The sequence below is a fragment of the Actinia tenebrosa genome, unplaced genomic scaffold (genome assembly GCF_029948245.1).
Source record: "Actinia tenebrosa isolate PJP-AT-01 unplaced genomic scaffold, QUT_ActTen_1.0 PGA_scaffold5__44_contigs__length_20552954, whole genome shotgun sequence".
Classification (NCBI taxonomy): Eukaryota; Metazoa; Cnidaria; class Anthozoa; order Actiniaria; family Actiniidae; genus Actinia; species Actinia tenebrosa.
Genome location: NW_028292582.1, coordinates 4,840,621 through 4,856,719, shown reverse-complemented (window position 1 = coordinate 4,856,719; position 16,099 = coordinate 4,840,621). Strand labels below are relative to the sequence as shown.

Here is a 16,099-nt window from a genome sequence, read left to right as displayed (position 1 = left end):
AAATCTTGCTTTTCCAGCCAACCAGAGCCCGCGTTCGTGAAAATCTATTATATAATGAAGAAATAAAAAACGCGCGTGTGTGCTGTGTGCAGTCATAAAGCACACGGGGGCTGGCAGAATGCGAGAGAGGTGTTGGGAAAAGCACGACGCGTAGCGGAATGCTTATCGACACTTTTCTAGTATTCTGCCAATCCCTAAGCTTTATAACTCCCTCTTGTTCACCTTTATCAAAGGTTTTCTCTCTTTTTTTCCTTTTGCCCTCTTCAATCTCGTCTTTCAAACTATATACCAGACTTCAATTTTAACCCAAGTGTATATGATTTTTTGTTATTGTTTTCTAGATGCTTGTTGGCACATTGTTACAGTCTTTGGTTCATCCACTTACCAGCTTATGTCAAAAGTCATCATAACAAAGCAAAAGTACTGCATGTGGCTTACGAGGTAATTATCCCCATTATATCCAGTGGATGAAGAACTACTTTGTGGTATTGCTGTTCACTCCCCTTTCCTCCCTCCCTCCCTCACTCCCTTCCTCCCTCCCTCCCTTCCTCCCCCCTCCCTCCCTCTGTTTATCCCTCCCTCCATCCATCCATCCATTCATCCCCCTCTCCTTTCCTTCCTTCTTTCCCCCCTTCTTTCCTTAATTCCTCCCTTTCTCCCTACTACCTACCTCCATCTATCCTTCCCTCATGCCCCCTCCCCTATACTTAAGGTATATAAAACGTGCGCGCATGTCTCTGTAGTGTAATATTAACATGCTGGGAGCCGTAGAGCAAGAGAGAAGCAAGCTTAGAACACCAGATGTAGCCCAGTGTTTCTCTTGCTTCTTGAGTGCTCTACAGCTCCAAGAGTGATTACATCACAGTACAGAAACATAAATAACCGTTTTTTATTGCTTTTACAAGATATTTTTAAGCGATTTTGCCCGAGCGTGTCTCTGTTCTCTGATATAAACACAGTAGCCAACCAATCGGACATCAATAAAGAATCATAAATTTTCTTATTATTTGTGATATTTTGTTTAAGATTCTGTGTAAAATGGAGAAGAAAGGTGTCAAGTTACCCGACGAGGTATGATATTGAAAGGTTTTGAAGATCATCTTTTGGACGACAATATGATTATTAGTGATGATCATAGCAGTGATGATGACAATCAATATAGTCACCATTATCATCGCCATCATGACATCATCACCATCATCTTTGTCACCACTATCTCCATCATTGCCATCATCATCGCCATCATCATCGCCATCATGACATCATCACCATCATGACATCATCACCATCATGACATCATCACCATCACCTTTATCATCATTATCTCCATCTTTGCCATCGTCGACATAACCAGGATTAACATCACCATCGTTATCATTGCCATCATCAACATAACTATGTTCATCACCATCACCACTATTATTGTCATCATCATCATCACTATGATCACGCGCCGTCATCATCCATTACCATTATTATCATCATCTCATTCATCGTCATCAATATCATAATTATTATTAATTATTTTTGATAACCTGTAGGTGTGCTACAGAATTCTAATGCAGTTATGTGGACAGTTCGGTCATCCTGCGTTAGCTGTCAAGGTACTGAATTCTTGAAGGACGTTTGTGAATATATTACCTCAACATTGTAGCATTTTTTTCTGAAGAAGATTGGGCGCGCATTCTGTCATGGCTAACGTCCACACACAAAAAATCCTTAGAGAGCTGAGTAGAAACAATGAAGCCCAAAGATAACGAACATTATATTTTTAACCCTTTGGGGGGGGGGTGGGGTGGGGAGGGAGTGACAAACAGCAAGACTTATGTATCGTTTTCAATCCAATCATGAAACTTGTTACAAACAGTGAAGAACGCTCCAAAATGAATTCTAATAACAGATCCCTTGCAATGCAGTTCCCAGATCCCTTGGAATGCAGTTCAATTTGGAAGACATAGCAATAGGTTTCCAATTCTCATGAAATTGAAATTCTTTTGTTTTGTCCTCCAAATTGAGCTGCTTTGACGTCACATGCAAGGGGTCTATCGCTGATTGCCCAAATTCTTTCTGTAATATTTATCCAGGTTCTTTTCGAGATGAAAAGACAAGGAATAACACCCAATGCAGTCACGTATGGATATTATAACAGGGTAAGGAGAGTGCCGTGCATAGCATATCTAGTTCAGAGTTCGTCCATTCGTCTACCTGTTTTCTGTATATTCAATCCATCAAGATGAACCATTTTGTCTCTTCCATCCAATAATCTGTGTACACCTATTTTAAAAAACGTTGTCGTTGGAGATCTGAAATATGAAACCAAGTAACCATTTGCAAATTGTGATATATTCACAGCCGAATGACATAGCTTCCTTTTAGATTGGAATATGAAGCATGACTTTTTAGTTTGAAATGTGAATTTTCGTATTTCAGCCATAACACATTAAAAGTTCAAAAATTCCGTTTAGTCTCAGCTCTCCAATTTCAGATCTCCGACCGATAACGTTTTTCGAAATGGTGTATCTTTCCATTCGTTCGTCTGTCTATCGGTAAATCGGTCTATCTGTCTGTCTATCTGTCTGTCTATCTGTCTGTCTATCTGTCTGTCTATCTGTCTGTCTATCTGTCTGTCTATCTGTCTGTCTATCTGTCTGTCTGTCTGTCTGTCTGTCTGTCTATTCATCTATTCCTATCTGCCTCTGTTTTCAGTATCTTCTATCCACCAAAATGAATATCTTTTTTGACTGACTGTTCTTTCCTTGTCTCTTCCATCCAATAATCTGTATATATCTATCCACTCGTTCGTCTATCTATCGGTAGATCGGTCTGTTTACTGTCCGTTTATTCGTAAGGCTATCTGCATTGCTATCTCCGTTTATCCCTCTCTTTCATACTTATCCCTGTACGTATCTCTCACTAACAGGCAGTTGTCGAGGGCAAGTGGCCGTCCAATACCACAAGCTCTCACTTATGGAACAAGGTCAGGAATTTCTTCTCGGCCGTCCACGAGTTTCGAAAACTGGCCCATAATCGGCAGGTGGCGAGAGAAGGTACGTTAGTATACAATATATTATCGCCTTAAGGATGCTGTTCCCTTCCTCCCGGGACGGAGAAAGGTGGCTTAAAGGAGGGTTAATGGGTGTGGCTCAAAATGGAATATATTACAGAGCTACCCATCTGGGTGGTCGTATTAGGAAGTTGATCACGTTAGGAGGCCAGGACAACCCTTACATCGTACATCATGAACAGAGAAGATGTCGGTCAGATTGGTAAGGGTGGTCGTAAATTGAGGTTGATGTTAGTCGGATTATTAATGTTGGTCGTTAATAAGGAGATTTTTTTTAAATTTCAGACTCGCTCTCTCCGTGCAGTTCCAGCAGTGACGTAGAAATTCATGATTCACCTAAAAAATCGTCCTTAAAATCAACCCCGCGATCTCGAACACCGACACGAGAAAAAGAACGCCTTCTCTCAAACGAACGACTCTTACACTCCGACTCCCATCCCGAACTGGACAGTCCTCGAGTTCAGCACTTTCGGAATCACAGAGAACGAACAATAAGCGAGATGTCTAACTACTCAGAGAGTGGTGACCTCGATACATCTTTAAACTCATTCGATAGTTCGAGCTTCGTAACAAAGAGGCGACCAAATTATGGAAGGACGATAAGTGAGACTTCGATGTCGGCGTTCAGTGACGGCTCGCGTCACAGTCGTTTGTTTATAAACGCAAGCAGCGAAGGCGTTGATCACTCAGAACCCTATGAAGAAACTACTGTCACGATCGATGATTATATATTCGGCCTTCCACCTGGTTTGCAGCGGGATACAGCGTTAGAAGCCGTGATGTTAACGTGTTTTCAGTGCGTTAAATGCGCAAGATATGTGTATGATGAGGAAGTAATGGCTGGTTGGACGGCTGATGACTCTAACTTGAACACCAGGTTTGTATGGCTCACACTTTTCTTGCATAATCTCCTAAGCAGACTTTCCCTGGATCTCGATGTGCTTGCACTTCCGGTCACTGGCTTACACCTGTTCGTTCCCTTGGGAACTGAGGCCCTTCACTTGAGGTCACTGACACTAGGTTTTTGGCGGAAATAAAACTTAACCGGAAACGGAAAATTACATGGGATTAAAGATTACAACTTGTAATTTAGAGCAAGTTGAGGAAAAATCTTAGAGATGGTCCTTACGATAAGATTTCGAGTATTTTGGTGGGCTTTTCTGCTCGCTGCAGAACAAAACCAGGATCTAACCCTTGTCGCATGTCTCATGGTGTCGTATGTCGCATGTCGCATGGTGTCGTATGTGAATATCTGCTTATTTTTTTTGTTTTTCTTAATTGTATCTCCTTGTCGATTTGCCCTGATTTTTTGCCTCATTTTCTGTCATACTTTATTTTTTCAGTTGTACCTTTTGTAAGACACAGCAAGTCGCAACCCTCTCAATTAAAATCAAGGTGAGTTAATGCACCACCACATTTCTGTGGTTTAGCCCTCGATTAGTTGTGTCAGCGAAATGATGTGTTTGCAGACTCTGACGCACAAACGCTACGTAGCCCAACTCTTTTGTCCTATAGAAATATAAAGAGGTTGACTACCACTGATAGACCATCTGCTCTTGGGTTTATTGTTTTGCTATTCCAAGGTTGTGTAAAAACTGGGCCGAGTTGACATCGCATTGCATTGTGGGAATGTTTTAGACGACAAATTTCCAAAATGACGTCTATTTCGTCCCCTTAAACAGTCCCACAATGCACTGCAATGCAAGGGGTCTATAACAAAGATGACCGTAGCCATGCAATTAAAGGTGTAATGTATTTGTTTGTTTTCAGGACTATCGCAATTGTTTTTCGTCACGTCCAAGTTCAGATTTGACTGCCAGTATGAGTAGTCTAGGCAGCCCTGATTTAGCAAATCTTGGTCAGCGGTCGGGGCTCCATTCTTCTTCCAATGCCATGTCGGTTAACGAACCTGAAGAAGATGAGGAAGAAGACGATGATTTTTATGATCGACACAGTAAATCTGTACCTAAAACCATAGAGGTAAGAGTTTCAAGAAATCCTTGTGCTACAATCAACTTATGTCTAGAGAAGTGACGTCATCTGTGACGTTACTTATGACGTCAATTTGCACCGACACGTGATGCATTCCATTAAGCCCGTAATACGCGAGGTGGTGGGTGGTATTGATCGTGGTGATAGTTTCTCACTCATTCTTGTTTCATTCCCAGGCCACTCTCATGATACCCAAGTACAACAGTCCACCTCGGACAGTTGCGTTCTCGCCCCCAGAATCAAACCCTATGACAATACGACGACAGAGACACAGTATCAGTGCGCCAACCAGTGCTAGTTCCAGTCCAACTGGGAGTTTTCACGGGAGCCCAAAACTGGGAGGACTGTTTCCTAGAACTCATAGTAGCAATAGCTCGTGTAGTCACATTAGTAATTGGTTCAGTAAGTCATCGTGTAGTTGAAACCCTGTACCTTTCTTTTGTTCCTTCCGTTGTTTTTCTACTCAGTGCGTGCGGGTCTCTTTCTCTATCGATCTCTCTTCCCTCTTACTTCATTTCTTTCTCTATTTTTCTCTCTTTCCTTATTTCCTTCTTTCATCCTTCCTTCCTTCCTTCCTTCCTTCCTTTCTTGCGTATTTTCTTCATTTTTGAACAAAGTACACTAGTCACCAAATAGTTTCTACAAATTCAATTTTCTTCTCCTAGTAACTCGTGCCCCAGAGGAGAGAGACTCCATAACAGTAGCCTACGTTAGCCCTCTCGTACTTCGGAAAGAACTCGAGAACATGTTAGAAAATGACGGAGGTGTGTCCCTCCAATCCCCAGATGTTGTCCATCAGAAGGATATCATTTACTGGAACCTGGTAAGAAAACCCTCTACTGTTTATAGAGCAATTTTCGTATGATGCCTAAAAACCTAGGTGCTGTATGCGTGTCTTGCTGCGATTGTAATGTTTTCTAACATTTTGATTGGCTGTTTTTCCAATGTGATTGTTCTGGCAGTGCTGTGACCTTGGCGTGACCGTGTCCACGCCGTATTCATGCCACGTTCCCGGGAATTTGTTTGCATTTGACGCAATATGATTGGTTTGGATTCGTGCCGCGAGATTTCCACATTCATACGGAAACTGCTCTATCACTGTTTCACTGTTTCACTTGTTTTTCAATAAAGACCATTATTGATTTATGCCTGGGGGAGGGGTGGGGCTGGCAAGCAACAGAACTTAGGTCACAAAAAAATGTTTCTGTGTGCTTATAAAAATATTCAATTTATCCCCCCTCCCCTCCCCTCATATATTTTTTGACCAGTCCATTTTTATTTGTAAATTTTAAGACAGTCCCCCGTCTTTTTTACAAGCCCCTCTCCCCTAGACATGAATAATGAATGGTCCCTTAATGTCTAGTCTATTTAACCATTTCTTCAGGTCTGGGTTTTCAAGCGTTTGGACCTGCCATCACATCTGCCTGAACTGATGCTCTCTTCATACCCTGGAGACAGGATCGAAAAAAATGAGGTATTCAAACATCTTTACATTATAGATCTCTTTACCTTAAGCGTAATGTTTCCCCATTTCAGACCACGTGTCATTCCCTAGAGTATAATTTCTTCGTTTAACGGTTACACATAAGAAGACACATGAGTATTGAGACAACTCAAATAAAGAATTTTATTCTCAAAATAATGACACGTGGTCGTTACTTTACGTCCCATTCGTAGCTCTCCTTTCTTGCAATCTGTTCTGATCACGTGACCTTTCCTTATTAGGACCGTCGCTCGGCTACTGGTAGTCAGGTGTTACTGTCTACGTCATGGGACGCAGATCGACAAGATATTGATTACATTCCGATGTATGTGTTATGGAATTCGCCAGGTCAGGAAAAGTCTTGTTATCTTATATAACATATTTATACTTCTGCTGTCTGCTTATTATTATTTTGCCCGGTGTTTATTCATTGTTAGTCAAATCCAACTAGTGCTCTATCATCAATGCTGCGTTCTGATTGGATGAGCTACTACTAGGCTATAAGTTATATCCTACTAGGTGGTGAAAAGTACCAGCTTTGAAAGCCAAACCATTGGCAATTTAACTTAGCTCAAAACTTGTTTGCATCTATATATTTGACCGGATAGTTGGATTTGACTCAAAAAAATTAGTCCTCTCATAACCTATGAGTCAATAACCCATTTCGGGCTGGAGGACTCATTTCTAATTATTATTTGTTTGTCAAAGTTTATTGATCCTTTTCTTTTTTTCAATTATTTTTGTAAACAGTTGATCAACAAGCGTTCACGTCTGATAAAGTGTTAACCTCACGAAGGTATCATTTCTCTGTCTACATTTTCCCCCACCTCTCCCCTCCCCTGTTATCATGTGTGCACAGTTTCGAGTCCCAACGAGCACGGTGTTGTATGTGAAGTGAGTATTGTATGTGAGATGAGACTTTTCTAACTTTTCTCGCCTTTTTGTCGCTACAGTGCAATGCAGACGGTGGGAGCTCATATTCAAATCAACGATGTCTATAATCCTATAAAGATCCTTTTGGATGAACGTAACAGACAAAGAGCAATCAATCCACAAATAAGATGGTGAGTAATGACACATTTGTAAAGCTACTCTAGACCCAGAGAAAATCAACCAATCAGCGACCTTCATTTGTTATTAGCTTAGTTTTTGTATTAACACAAAAGAAAGTAGATTTCTATTTAACAAATCACTCATAGATTTCCATTGACTTTCCTCTTATAGACCCCTTGCATGTGACGTCAAAGTAGATCAATTTGGACAGGAGGACAAAACAAAAGAATTTCAATCTCATGAGATTTTGACACCTATTGTTCTGCCCTCTAAACTGGGCTGCATTCCGACGTGCTGCAAGGGGTCTATAGATTATACCTGTCAGCCAATCAGATTGCGAGAATACGCGCTGTTCTTGTAAAAAGTAGTATTTCACGGTTGTTTTCATACTCGTCTTTCCATTTTTTCCAGGAGCATCTATCGTGAATTAATATTTTTATCACTAACTGCGTGTGGAGTTGAACGTATCGATGTTGGTAAGTCGGCAAGCTTCAGATATACAGATTATTAGTCCCGGGAAAGGGGCTCAGGGGTCGCCGTGTCTGTGTCTGGGGGGGGGGGGGGGGGGTTTGGGGGCAAGGAAAACATTTAAAATTAATCGTTGTCCAAAAATAAGAAGACGAGTGTTTTGAGAGAGGAAAAACTAGATAGTCCATTTACATTATAGCATACTACCACTGTTAGAATCCCTTGCACACTTTCTTTCTTACTATGCTCACGAGTAAATACAAATTTAGTTTAGAAATAATTTTCGCAAAGCATTTTAGCAGTGGTTCTAAAAAATGACGCCATCATACACAAGTTAAGGTGTATTAACAGAATCCATATATTCATTCATTCACAGAAGCGTACGATCGTGAGTACCGCCGAGCGTACAAACGCATCATGGACTCTAAAGACCTCGCCGATAAACTTTGCGTGGAAGATAAACCACCAACCGCTAGAGTTGCTTACTGTAGGCGACTTTTCTCAATCCCAACATTACAGCCCAAGCTACCTCAATACGTCTCCAACAATCAATTACTCTAGGGAGTCACAAGATGAAGGGTGTGTCAACACGTGGTCACCAGTCTCAGCAAGGTCACGTGGTGGACTTTCAATCATAATGAACGAAGCAGAACCGACGGACTGGGGCCTACTGTAAATATCACAATGAAGTAAGAAATATTATAACGCGCTTAGTTGATGTCATAAATTCACCTCATACGTAGTTAGTTATTAAAATACTGTACGATATTAGACGAATTGAATTCATCGTATCAACTGAGTTTTACATAGTCTCTCAATAAAATAATTTTGTCTTTGAGATTGGTAGCCATCTTGAAAAGTAACCAAGCCTGGACATGGCATCATACTACGTCATCAAAGAGGTATGGTTGCCTAGCCGAAATGGCTGCCACTCCAGATACACAATATAAGACCATGTCGTAATTATTTAAGATATTCTTCTTTTGCTTAGGTAATTAAAAAAAAGTTTTCTATAAGAGGCTTTGCATCACCACGGGGAAGGAACAATTCAATCAGGTCTAATCTAGTTTATGCGAAAGAGAATTCAGTTTTGCAGGGCAAAAATACCATTGATGTGCCATCTGTCATGGCTGCTATCACTTGATGGCTACCCCACCGGGGATGGAAAGAAGCCTATATCACATAGTCCTTTTTTATAACATTGGTAGCCATCTTGAAAAGTAACCAAGCCTGTTGTTGTCGTTCTACGTCATCAAAAGGCTTGGTTACCCAGCCTTGGTTACTAGCCAGATACGGTACATAATATACGGCCATGTCGTAATTATTTAAGGTACTTTTTCATTTAGATAATTAAAAACTAGGAGATTTCTATTTTTATTTGTATAATATACCAAGAATATCTTGATCTGCAATCCATTCACAGACATTGTATGGTATACATTTAAAGTTTATTAGTTTGTGATGATGTCATAGATGAGATGAAACAGGAAAATTACAGTAAAATCGTTAACGATAGTATTTACCCATCGAAATTAGTCAATTACCGCTGTGTACCTTGATTACAGACTCATTCACTCAGGGCTAGCCTCATTTAAACGTCAAAATATTCGGTAATAGCAACCATTTGGTAATACCAACGGTAATATAAAGAATCCATAACTTCGACAATACAAACACTTTGAAATTCCACAAACCTTTAATGGAACAGATGAAAAAAATTTCCATACAAGATCGAGGTTAACTCTGTACAGAAAATTTGAAACTGGAGTATCTAATTGTCAATCGATTGTTTGTTGTTACTATACCCCGAATTGAAATATGGCGACCAATTTGAATAACTATTGTTCTGCACTGACTAGTGACTGACTAGCCTCGTGTTCGCATGGAAACATAAAAGCATTTTCACATGAATGAGAAACTAGTATTTCGATTCAGTGTAAATAGCAGTAACTTTTGACAAATAACCAAACAACGTGTGCTCAACTCCAATAAAATCATCAAATGGGGTGAAGAAATCTCTGCCATTTTAATTTATGAAATTATCACTATTAATTAATTAATTAATAGATATTTATGATTAGAAATAACACAGATTGATTAACATAAGAACATGTGCATAATTATTGGTTATTGATTTTAAAGACTTTTTATTAAGAATTGATGTCTTTTTATAATGGCGGGACCATCTGACTTGCTAGGGAATTTTTTTTTCGAGTGTTTAACGTGCCTAGATGAGTGTTCGTGTTAAGTATTCTGATTGGATGGTGTGTGCTTTCGTAGCGTTTGATTGGCTCGTTATAAAAAAGCCCTTCAAATGTCGTGGCATTTAAATTTCTATTTCTACCATGCGCGCCATGTATCAGGACGGTCCATCAGGACTAAGTAAATTTTCAACTCGTACAAATTTGCTCTGCTACCCTCAAGTCTTATCCTCAAGTCATTCAGTATGAAATATTTTGAGCACCATGAAAGGACAAACAAACAGGTTTCAAAAATATCTCTTTATCAGAAAGTTTTGTTTTTCAATGAGATTTCAGGAATACATCCTTGATTTCCACACCTAACCATTGTCAGTCCTTTCTTGGACTTGATAGATACTTGATATAATGATGATACTACCACAAGTTGTGTTATACCTTATCATTGGATTATTTATTATATTTACCTGTCATACACCTAAATCCAAAATGGCTCATGGCCGGTTGAAAATGAGGCATCCAGGGCCAAATTTTCAAATTTACAGTTTTTTCTTATAATTTGATGCTGCGAAATTATTGAGTTCCTGAATGTGAGAAGAAAAGAAAGACAGAACAAGTGAACAAGTGTATACTTTGCATTGACAACATATTATTTCTTTGCATTCAGCCCTGGATGCCTCGTTTTCATGTAACACACTCGGCCATGTGCCATTTTGGACTTAGGTACAGGAATCCCAGATGATATATTTCATGTAACTTTTGTTTTGTCTACTTTTTCATCTTTAACTTTTTAAATAACATTTCATGTGAAGACTGGATGTGAGGCGTTAGTTATTTGAATCTGTTTGTAATTTTGTACGAATTGTAAACACTATGGTTGTCTGCCATCATGGTGGAAATGACGTCACATTCACCTGTCATGGCAAAGATGACGTCACATACTGACATTTCCGGAGGCACCTTCCATTATGGTGGAGATGACGTCACAATAACAAAATTTGCCTAATAGTACATCTTCTTAAAACGGAATAAGAGATGATATTGACTTGATATGTAGTAAGCTTCAGTAGATGTAAAATATGTCCGAAATAAAAATTAAGTAGAGAGCGAGTCTGCCTTTCCTTTTGCGTCTACTTGTTTATCCAATCAATGATTAAATTAATGTTGGTATTTCCTTCAAAATTGGTTCACTAATCACTTTCTTTCAAAAACACCTTATATCTTTCTAGTTGCATCTAGACTCTGCTACAGCTCGTAAACATAAACGATGTTAAATAATTGTTGATTATGTAAAAATAAAGGAATATGTAGAAAGAAAAATACGCTGTCTTTATTTAAACAGTCTTTCTTCGTTCAAGACGTATGGGGCTATAGCCCATGCTTTTTGGCCAAAAATGACCTATTTGGAATCTATCATGAATAATTCATATCTTTTGAAAAGGTGTGAAAATGGGACAAAATTGATCAAAACCATGGGCTATAGTCCATGCTTTTTGGTCGAAAATGGCCAAAAATGACTTATTTGGAATCTTTCATAAATAATTCATATCTTTTGAAAAGGTGTGAAAATGGTCCAAAATTGATCAAAACCATGGGCTATAGTCCATGCTTTTTGGTCGAAAATGGCCAAAAATGACTTATTTGGAATCTTTCATAAATAATTCATATCTTTTGAAAAGGTGTGAAAATGGGACAAAATTGATCAAAACCATGGGCTATAGTCCATGCTTTTTGGTCGAAAATGGCCAAAAATGACTTATTTGGAATCTTTCATAAATAATTCATATCTTTTGAAAAGGTATGAAAATGGTCCAAAATTGATCAAAACCATGGGCTATAGTCCATGCTTTTTGGCCAAAAATGACCTATTTTGAATCCTTCATAAATAATTCATATCTTTTGAAAAGGTGTGAAAATGGGCCAAAATTGATCAAAACCATGGGCTATAGTCCATGCTTTTTGGCCAAAAATGACCTATTTTGAATCCTTCATAAATAATTCATATCTTTTGAAAAGGTGTGAAAATGGTCCAAAATTGATCAAAACCATGGGCTATAGTCCATGCTTTTTGGTCGAAAATGGCCAAAAATGACTTATTTGGAATTTTTCATAAATAATTCATATCTTTTGAAAAGGTGTGAAAATGGGACAAAATTGATCAAAACCATGGGCTGTAGCCCATGCTTTTTGGTCGAAAATGACCAAAAATGATTTATTTGGAATCTTTCATAAATAATTCATATCTTTTGAAAAGGTGTGAAAATGGTCCAAAATTGATCAAAACCATGGGCTATAGTCCATGCTTTTTGGTCGAAAATGGCCAAAAATGACTTATTTGGAATCTTTCATAAATAATTCATATCTTTTGAAAAGGTGTGAAAATGGGCCAAAATTGATCAAAACCATGGGCTATAGTCCATGCTTTTTGGTCGAAAATGGCCAAAAATGACTTATTTGGAATCTTTCATAAATAATTCATATCTTTTGAAAAGGTGTGAAAATGGGACAAAATTGATCAAAACCATGGGCTATAGTCCATGCTTTTTGGTCGAAAATGGCCAAAAATGACTTATTTTGAATCCTTCATAAATAATTCATATCTTTTGAAAAGGTGTGAAAATGGTCCAAAATTGATCAAAACCATGGGCTATAGTCCATGCTTTTTGGCCAAAAATGACCTATTTTGAATCCTTCATGAATAATTCATATCTTTTGAAAAGGTGTGAAAATGAACCAAAATTGATCAAAACCATAGGCTATAGTCCATGCTTTTTGGTTGAAAATGGCCAAAAATTACCTATTTTGAATCCTTCATAAATAATTCATATCTTTTGAAAAGGTGTGAAAATGAACCAAAATTGATCAAAACCATGGGCTATAGTCCATGCTTTTTGGTCGAAAATGGCCAAAAATGACCTATTTTGAATCTTTCATAAATAATTCATATCTTTTGAAAAGGTGTGAAAATGGGCCAAAATTGATCAAAACCATGGGCTATAGTCCATGCTTTTTGGCCAAAAATGACCTATTTTGAATCCTTCATAAATAATTCATATCTTTTGAAAAGGTGTGAAAATGGTCCAAAATTGATCAAAACCATGGGCTATAGTCAATCCTTTTTGTCGAAAATGGCCAAAAATGACCTATTTTGAATCTTTCATAAATAATTCATATCTTTTGAAAAGGTGTGAAAATGGGCCAAAATTGATCAAAACCATGGGCTATAGTCCATGCTTTTTGGCCAAAAATGACCTATTTTGAATCCTTCATAAATAATTCATATCTTTTGAAAAGGTGTGAAAATGGTCCAAAATTGATCAAAACCATGGGCTATAGTCCATGCTTTTGGTCGAAAATGGCCAAAAATGACCTATTTTGAATCCTTCATAAATAATTCATATCTTTTGAAAAGGTGTGAAAATGGGCCAAAATTGATCAAAACCATGGGCTATAGTCCATGCTTTTTGGCCAAAAATGACCTATTTTGAATCCTTCATAAATAATTCATATCTTTTGAAAAGGTGTGAAAATGGTCCAAAATTGATCAAAACCATGGGCTATAGTCCATGCTTTTTGGTCGAAAATGGCCAAAAATGACTTATTTGGAATTTTTCATAAGTAATTCATATCTTTTGAAAAGGTGTGAAAATGGGACAAAATTGATCAAAACCATGGGCTGTAGCCCATGCTTTTTGGTCGAAAATGACCAAAAATGATTTATTTGGAATCTATCATGAATAATTCATATCTTTTGAAAAGGTGTGAAAATGGTCCAAAATTGATCAAAACCATGGGCTATAGTCCATGCTTTTTGGTCGAAAATGGCCAAAAATGACTTATTTGGAATCTTTCATAAATAATTCATATCTTTTGAAAAGGTGTGAAAATGGGCCAAAATTGATCAAAACCATGGGCTATAGTCCATGCTTTTTGGCCAAAAATGACCTATTTTGAATCCTTCATAAATAATTCATATCTTTTGAAAAGGTGTGAAAATGGTCCAAAATTGATCAAAACCATGGGCTATAGTCCATGTTTTTTGGTCGAAAATGGCCAAAAATGACTTATTTGGAATTTTTCATAAATAATTCATATCTTTTGAAAAGGTTTGAAAATGGGACAAAATTGATCAAAACCATGGGCTGTAGCCCATGCTTTTTGGTCGAAAATGACCAAAAATGATTTATTTGGAATATTTCATAAATAATTCATATCTTTTGAAAAGGTATGAAAATGGTCCAAAATTGATCAAAACCATGGGCTATAGTCCATGCTTTTTGGCCAAAAATGACCTATTTTGAATCCTTCATAAATAATTCATATCTTTTGAAAAGGTGTGAAAATGGGCCAAAATTGATCAAAACCATGGGCTATAGTCCATGCTTTTTGGCCGAAAATGACATATTTTGAATCCTTCATAAATAATTCATATCTTTTGAAAAGGTGTGAAAATGGTCCAAAATTGATCAAAACCATGGGCTATAGTCCATGTTTTTTGGTCGAAAATGGCCAAAAATGACTTATTTGGAATTTTTCATAAATAATTCATATCTTTTGAAAAGGTGTGAAAATGGGACAAAATTGATCAAAACCATGGGCTGTAGCCCATGCTTTTTGGTCGAAAATGACCAAAAATGATTTATTTGGAATCTTTCATAAATAATTCATATCTTTTGAAAAGGTATGAAAATGGTCCAAAATTGATCAAAACCATGGGCTATAGTCCATGCTTTTTGGCCGAAAATGACCTATTTTGAATCCTTCATAAATAATTCATATCTTTTGAAAAGGTGTGAAAATGGTCCAAAATTGATCAAAACCATGGGCTATAGTCCATGTTTTTTGGTCGAAAATGGCCAAAAATGACTTATTTGGAATTTTTCATAAATAATTCATATCTTTTGAAAAGGTGTGAAAATGGGACAAAATTGATCAAAACCATGGGCTGTAGCCCATGCTTTTTGGTCGAAAATGACCAAAAATGATTTATTTGGAATCTTTCATAAATAATTCATATCTTTTGAAAAGGTGTGAAAATGGTCCAAAATTGATCAAAACCATGGGCTATAGTCCATGCTTTTTGGCCAAAAATGACCTATTTTGAATCCTTCATAAATAATTCATATCTTTTGAAAAGGTGTGAAAATGGGCCAAAATTGATCAAAACCATGGGCTATAGTCCATGCTTTTTGGCCAAAAATGACCTATTTTGAATCCTTCATAAATAATTCATATCTTTTGAAAAGGTGTGAAAATGGTCCAAAATTGATCAAAACCATGGGCTATAGTCCATGTTTTTTGGTCGAAAATGGCCAAAAATGACTTATTTGGAATTTTTCATAAATAATTCATATCTTTTGAAAAGGTGTGAAAATGGGACAAAATTGATCAAAACCATGGGCTGTAGCCCATGCTTTTTGGTCGAAAATGACCAAAAATGATTTATTTGGAATCTTTCATAAATAATTCATATCTTTTGAAAAGGTCTGAAAATGGTCCAAAATTGATCAAAACCATGGGCTATAGTCCATGCTTTTTGGCCAAAAATGACCTATTTTGAATCCTTCATAAATAATTCATATCTTTTGAAAAGGTGTGAAAATGGTCCAAAATTGATCAAAACCATGGGCTATAGTCCATGCTTTTTGGTCGAAAATGGCCAAAAATGACTTATTTGGAATTTTTCATAAATAATTCATATCTTTTGAAAAGGTGTGAAAATGGGACAAAATTGATCAAAACCATGGGCTGTAGCCCATGCTTTTTGGTCGAAAATGACCAAAAATGATTTATTTGGAATCTTTCATAAATAATTCATATCTTTTGAAAAGGTGTGAAAAT

The 16,099-nt window shown here is 37.4% G+C and overlaps 1 protein-coding gene across 1 annotated transcript in view; it reads left to right on the top strand.

Annotated features, from left to right (window-relative positions):
• The window catches only part of LOC116289612 (C-myc promoter-binding protein), a 46,299-nt gene extending 34,721 nt beyond the window's left edge, over positions 1-11,578 (top strand). The window contains exons 25-40 of the mRNA XM_089037763.1: positions 342-441; positions 1,027-1,071; positions 1,542-1,604; positions 2,085-2,150; positions 2,921-3,047; positions 3,350-3,941; positions 4,408-4,459; positions 4,835-5,044; positions 5,233-5,458; positions 5,722-5,879; positions 6,441-6,530; positions 6,782-6,887; positions 7,290-7,335; positions 7,493-7,603; positions 8,004-8,068; positions 8,437-11,578. Coding sequence (XP_088893889.1) covers positions 342-441; positions 1,027-1,071; positions 1,542-1,604; positions 2,085-2,150; positions 2,921-3,047; positions 3,350-3,941; positions 4,408-4,459; positions 4,835-5,044; positions 5,233-5,458; positions 5,722-5,879; positions 6,441-6,530; positions 6,782-6,887; positions 7,290-7,335; positions 7,493-7,603; positions 8,004-8,068; positions 8,437-8,621 — 2,242 coding nt within the window. The 3' untranslated portion in view covers positions 8,622-11,578. The remainder of the gene's footprint in view (positions 1-341; positions 442-1,026; positions 1,072-1,541; positions 1,605-2,084; positions 2,151-2,920; positions 3,048-3,349; positions 3,942-4,407; positions 4,460-4,834; positions 5,045-5,232; positions 5,459-5,721; positions 5,880-6,440; positions 6,531-6,781; positions 6,888-7,289; positions 7,336-7,492; positions 7,604-8,003; positions 8,069-8,436) is intronic.
• The last annotated feature ends 4,521 nt before the right edge of the window (positions 11,579-16,099 follow it).